General features: G+C 47.4%; 1 protein-coding gene across 1 annotated transcript; it reads left to right on the top strand.

Annotated features, from left to right (window-relative positions):
• The first annotated feature begins 202 nt into the window (after positions 1 to 202).
• On the top strand, positions 203 to 1768 carry LOC137361297 (probable G-protein coupled receptor 139). The gene is made up of 3 exons (XM_068026183.1): positions 203 to 236; positions 323 to 409; positions 858 to 1768. The coding sequence occupies exons 1-3, from the start codon at positions 203 to 205 to the stop codon at positions 1766 to 1768; spliced, it is 1032 nt and encodes a 343-aa protein (XP_067882284.1).
• Positions 1769 to 5351: the final 3583 nt, after the last annotated feature.

Raw genomic sequence — 5351 nt, 5'->3', positions numbered from 1 at the left:
CTGCCTAATCACTGCTTTTTATCAGATTTTAAGCAGGCTTTAGTGTTGCTCAAATACTTAGACCTGGATATGCACAGCGGCAGATATGTTGGCAGGTGGGAGGGAGTGAGGCAAAACTTTCATATGCTATGATGTTTGATTGCGTGTCTTTGGGTTTCCCACTCGGACATAAGCCTGATCGGCAAGCTTGGCTTCCAGTCGCATGACGTGGAAAGTAGAACAGGCCGCAGGACAAAGTATGCCCTAAACATGATCCCGATGGGCAGTTGTTCAATCGGCAGCTGTCCAATCCACAACCCCTGAATTTTCCCCTATCCTGAAGGAGTGCTCCGGGAGCACTGGGAGCGTCCAATCCCAGGAAAGTCCAATCCAGGCCACTGGGGTGCTAAGGTACCCGGACTGGGTGGAGGTTGGTTCAATCCTTGGTGTATCAGATCCATGACCCAATAGTGGAGGTGTCGATTGGGGTTTAAATTAATTCCAGATCATGAAGGGATTCCAATCCCGGGAGTCAGGAGGTGATTGTCAATTCGGGTGTCTGTGTGCAGACTTTAACGTCTGATGGAGAAACCAGCCCCATCAATGGTAAACCTGTAAAGCAGGTGAAATCGAGGCTTGAAACCTCAGTAAAGTATTTAACATGCTGAACGGCCTCCTGGCTGCGGTTGGCGCTCTTCACTTGTCTCTCCTCTGTTAAACCCGGAAGTGGGCAGGTCGGAGGTATTTGAGTTCATGGTTGAGATGTTTAAGATTTAAATGGTGACCTTACTCTAACCCATCCAATCTTGGTTTTGAAATCGAGCTCAGACACGTTGAATGCTTGTTGAGTAATTTCTCTTTTCCCTTCTCTCATGCAGTGAATTTACTGGCGATTTTGATCCTATCACGGGGAAAGTGCGGACTCTCCACGTGCAGCACTCGCTACCTGATGGCCATGGTGACAGCGGATCTGCTGGTCATTATCACTGATGTCATACTGCAGCGGATCAGTTATTATTATTTCCCAGAATCTTTCCTGAACATCACCCCTGTGTGTAGTGTTATCATTGCCCTCCGTTGTGAAGCCAGAGACTGTTCTTTCTGGTTCACCGTCACTTTCACCTTCGATCGATTTGTGGCCATTTGTTGCCAGAAGCTGAAAACAAAATATTGCACCGAGAAAACTGCGGCTGTGGTTCTAGCATCAACCTGCATTCCGCTCTGTTTACAAAATATTCCTTTCTACTTTATATTTGAACCTGTAGAGATAATAGACAATGTACGATGGGGTTGTTATGTGAAGTCAAGCTATTATACGGAGCCCAGATGGCTGGGATTTGACTGGTTTGATGTGATTTTAACCCCATTGCTCCCATTCGTTTTAATTCTGTTGCTCAACACTCTGACAGTCAGACACATTTTAGTGGCCAGTCGAGTTCGTAAAGAACTGAGGGGTCAATGCAAGGGAGAGAATCGCAGTGACCCAGAGACGGAGAGCAGAAGGAAGTCTGTGATTTTACTCTTTACCATATCCGGCAGCTTCATACTTCTGTGGATGATTTATGTTATATATTTCACAACTTGCAACATTACAGGGACATATCTCGAGGATAATACAGACCCCTTCTATATCTTTGGACAATTCGGTTTGATGCTGCAGATTCTAAGTTGCTGCATAAACACATTTATTTATGGAGCGACACAGTCCAAGTTCAGAGAGCAGGTCAAGAACACAGTGAAATATCCGATTACATCAATTATTGCATTAATTAATAAACTAAACAGTTGATAGAAGCCCAGAGGCAGGTCCCAGTACTTCCAGTCGTTGAAATGTACAGGAACCGACAGCCCCAATGCCTCAGCTTGGTGGCTGCTCGGATGGAGGAGGACGACTCCCTCATTGGTCCATACTTTAGCTGATAACAGTTCTCTTTGCTCAGCTTCGGTAAGTCTCTCCGTTAAAATCAGCTGTCATCACACGTCCCTTGAATGAAACAAATGTTGATCCCCCTGTCCATGGAATCTCCAATATATTCGTTCCTCTCTAAAGTACTGCAGGTATTGCTAACATACAGTTCCGTGCCTGTTGATCCCAGATACCCATATTAGAATCCCTCCAATCAAGTTCCGTCCTGCCACAGTTGCAAATCAGCTCTCATTATAGTGACAGGGCATCCACAAGAGAGTCCGGGGTCCCGGGGGCTCTGCAACAGGGTCCGGGCACACGGGGGTTCTGCAATGTGGTCCAGTGTCCTGGGGGCTCTGTAATGAGGTGTGGTGTCACTGCTGCTCTGCAAGGAGTCCTGTGTCCCGGGGGCTCTGCAAGGGGGGCCAGGAACCCGGAGGCATTGCAATGGGCTCCAGGCCAACGGGGGCTCTCTTAGGAGGTCCGGGTTCCGGGCTCCCGGGGCCTCTGCAATGGGTTCTGGGCACTCGGGGGCTCTGCAAGGTGGTCCGGGGTCCAGGGAGTTATGCAATGAGATCTGTGCTGTCGTGGGCTCTGCAGCGGGGACCGGTGCCCCGGGGGCTCTGCAGTGGGGTCCGGTGTCCCGGGGGCTCTGAAGTGGGTTCTGGTGTCCCGGGGTCTCTGCAGTGGTGTCCGGTGCCCCGGGGGCTCTGCAGTTGGGTCCAGTGTCCCTCGGGCTCTGCAGTGTGGTCCAGTGTCCCCGGGGGTCGGCAGTGGGGTCTGGCGTCACAGCTGCTCTGCAATAGGGACAAGTCTCCCAGTTTCTCTGCAAGGTGGTTTGGTCTCTCGGGGGCTCGGCAATGGGCTCCACGCTCCCGGGAGCTCTCTTAAGGGGATCCGGGGACCGGGCTCCTGGGGCGGCTACAGTGGGGTCCGTGCTCTTCGGAGCTCTGCAAGGGAGTCTGGGCTGTCGGGGGCTCTTCACGGGGCTCCGGACTCCCGGGGGCTCTGCAATTGGATCCAGTGTCCTGGGGTCTCTGCAAAGTGGTCCGTGGTCCTTAGGGCTTTGCAGTGGGTTCCAGGGTTCGGCGCTCTGCAAGGGGGCTGACCTCCAGGGCTGTGCTCGTGGTCTAAGTGAGGGTTTGGTGTGGTGGGGGCTCAAGTTAGTATTGGCAACTGCAGTATAATGGGTCTTTTTTTATTCATTCGTGGGATGTGGGAATTGATGACCAGGTCAGCATTTACTGCGCATCCCTACTTTCCATTGAGAAGGTGGTGTTGAGCTGCCTTCTTGAACTGCAGCAGTACATGTGATGTACATACACCCACAGTGCTGTTAGGAAGGAAGTTCCAGGACTTTGATGTATCAACAGTGAAGAACAGCGATATAGTTCCAAGTCAGAATGGTACATGGCTAGGAGGGGACCTTGCAGGTATTGATGTTCCCATGCATCTGCTGCCCTTATCCTTTTAGGTGGTGGAGGCCAAGGGTTTGGAAGTGGCTGTCGAAGTAGCCTTGCTGTGTTGCTGCAGAGCTTCTTGTCTATGGGGCTCACTGATTTGCTCACACCGCTTGAACAGAGGGTGGGCCATCATCAAGATTGGGCTTTGAGGACCATCAGAAGCTCCCCCCGACAATCTTCGCACATCCTCAGCCGCCAATGCAGGTATCCAGATCGGTTGAGCAATTTACAATGGAGGCAAGGGACAAGGTCATAATTACTCATTTACCGCAATCTTGCTATCCATTCTCCGAATGAAATAATAGCAACATTGCAATGCCTTAACAATGTTATGTCCTTATCCATTAGTGGTCCCTGGCAAGCAGCTGCAATACAGCTCGTGACCAGAGTAGATCATATCTTAACGAGGGTTCTCATCACATTGGCATGTTAATCAGGGCTGCAGACATTTTGGTTCAGCGCTGAGTGGGGAGAGGTTGTTGGCAGCTCACAATTAAACCTGCATGGCACAGAACCTATGGACAAATAAGCCTAATGATTTGAGCTTTTAATCATTTAACGAAAACACATAAGCTTCACCCATGAGACCGAAAGTGTGGCTATGTGCTCTTCATAATTCATTTACAGGTGCTGCTACACAGTGTGACCTCACCAGCAGCAGCTGGAATGGAGGCATGTTGCTGATCAGGGTGACCTTGCGCCTGTGATGACTTTGGGGAGCGTCATCTGGCTTCCTGCGACCTGGAAAATTTAAAAAAAGCCACAATCTGAAAAACCAGCAAGAAAATCACAAGGAAATTGCAAGCAGAAGAAACGTCAGGAACGTCGGTTTTTTACCAGTTTCCCCTCGCAACGAAAAAAGCTAACTTCAGAAATTAAGCTGCCTTCATTTATATCCCACAGTGCAGGAGAACATTGCAAGAGAAGAGGTATTCCCAACGCTCTCGGCATTTCCAGTCAGTGATCTCCTGTTTGGAATTTGTAATAATTAAAAGGACGCTAGTTTTAATTGAAATCCATGTTAGCTTTTATTTCCGCTAAATTTCTATTTCGTAAATGGTCTGCCTTTTTATGCCTTCTACCTTTCCTTCTATGTGTGCGAGTGTGTGTTGCGAAGTTAATCCCTCTTCCCGAGATTAAGAATGAGCGTTAATAAACCTTGCTTCTTCGTTTTAACTTCAACAACTGAGTTGTTGTTGAGGTTGTTTACTCATCAGGGTTTAAGGGAGGGAAAAAATCAAGCATAGTCTCTTTATGGACAGGTAAAATGCAGAAAAAGGTTTCAAAAAAGAAATCAATTAACTACCTGTCAGTAACACGTTGACGATAGAGATGAGGGAATTCTTATCTCAGAGGCTGTTAACCTTTGGAATTCTCTTCCCCACAGAGAAGTGAAGGCTGTATCATTGAATATATTCAAAGCTGGGTTGGACAGACATTTAGTCTACATGGGAGTCAAGCATTATGGCGGCAGGCAGTAAAGTGGTTTTAAACCCACAATCAGATCAGCCATGACCTTATTGAATAGCGGAGCAGTCTTGAGGTTCCAAATTGCTTAGACCTGCTTCAATTTTTTTATGATCCTTATGAAATATAAAATAAATATAATTTTGTGTTTTCCTCATGTCTGATATTTTTATGGTGCCTTGCCTGGTTTATTGTTCACTTTCCATGCAATCCTCTTAAGCTGTCCATTCAGTATTGGTTTGTAATTGTGTTGAATGAAAGGATTGGATAGACTCATGGAAATTATTTGAAATCTGTAAATGAATCAGTTTCCAAATTACATCATTCTTGTCAGACCGAACGATTTGTGCCATCTGTTATTCCTAATGTTTGTTAAAATTATCATTGTTTTGGTTTGTGGAGTTTCAATTTACATCTCTCCCATACCTGGTTGGAAGTAGATTGGTGCATGAAGAATATTCGAGAGTGAATGGTTAATGCTGCTGCTCAGTGACTGGACTTAATGTTACTCAGCCTGGAACCAAGATATCTCTGCT

Source organism: Heterodontus francisci, unplaced genomic scaffold (assembly GCF_036365525.1).
Source record: "Heterodontus francisci isolate sHetFra1 unplaced genomic scaffold, sHetFra1.hap1 HAP1_SCAFFOLD_435, whole genome shotgun sequence".
In the NCBI taxonomy this organism is placed as follows: Eukaryota; Metazoa; Chordata; class Chondrichthyes; order Heterodontiformes; family Heterodontidae; genus Heterodontus; species Heterodontus francisci.
Note: the sequence above shows the minus strand (reverse complement) of the source record. Positions and strands in the feature narration are given on the sequence as shown.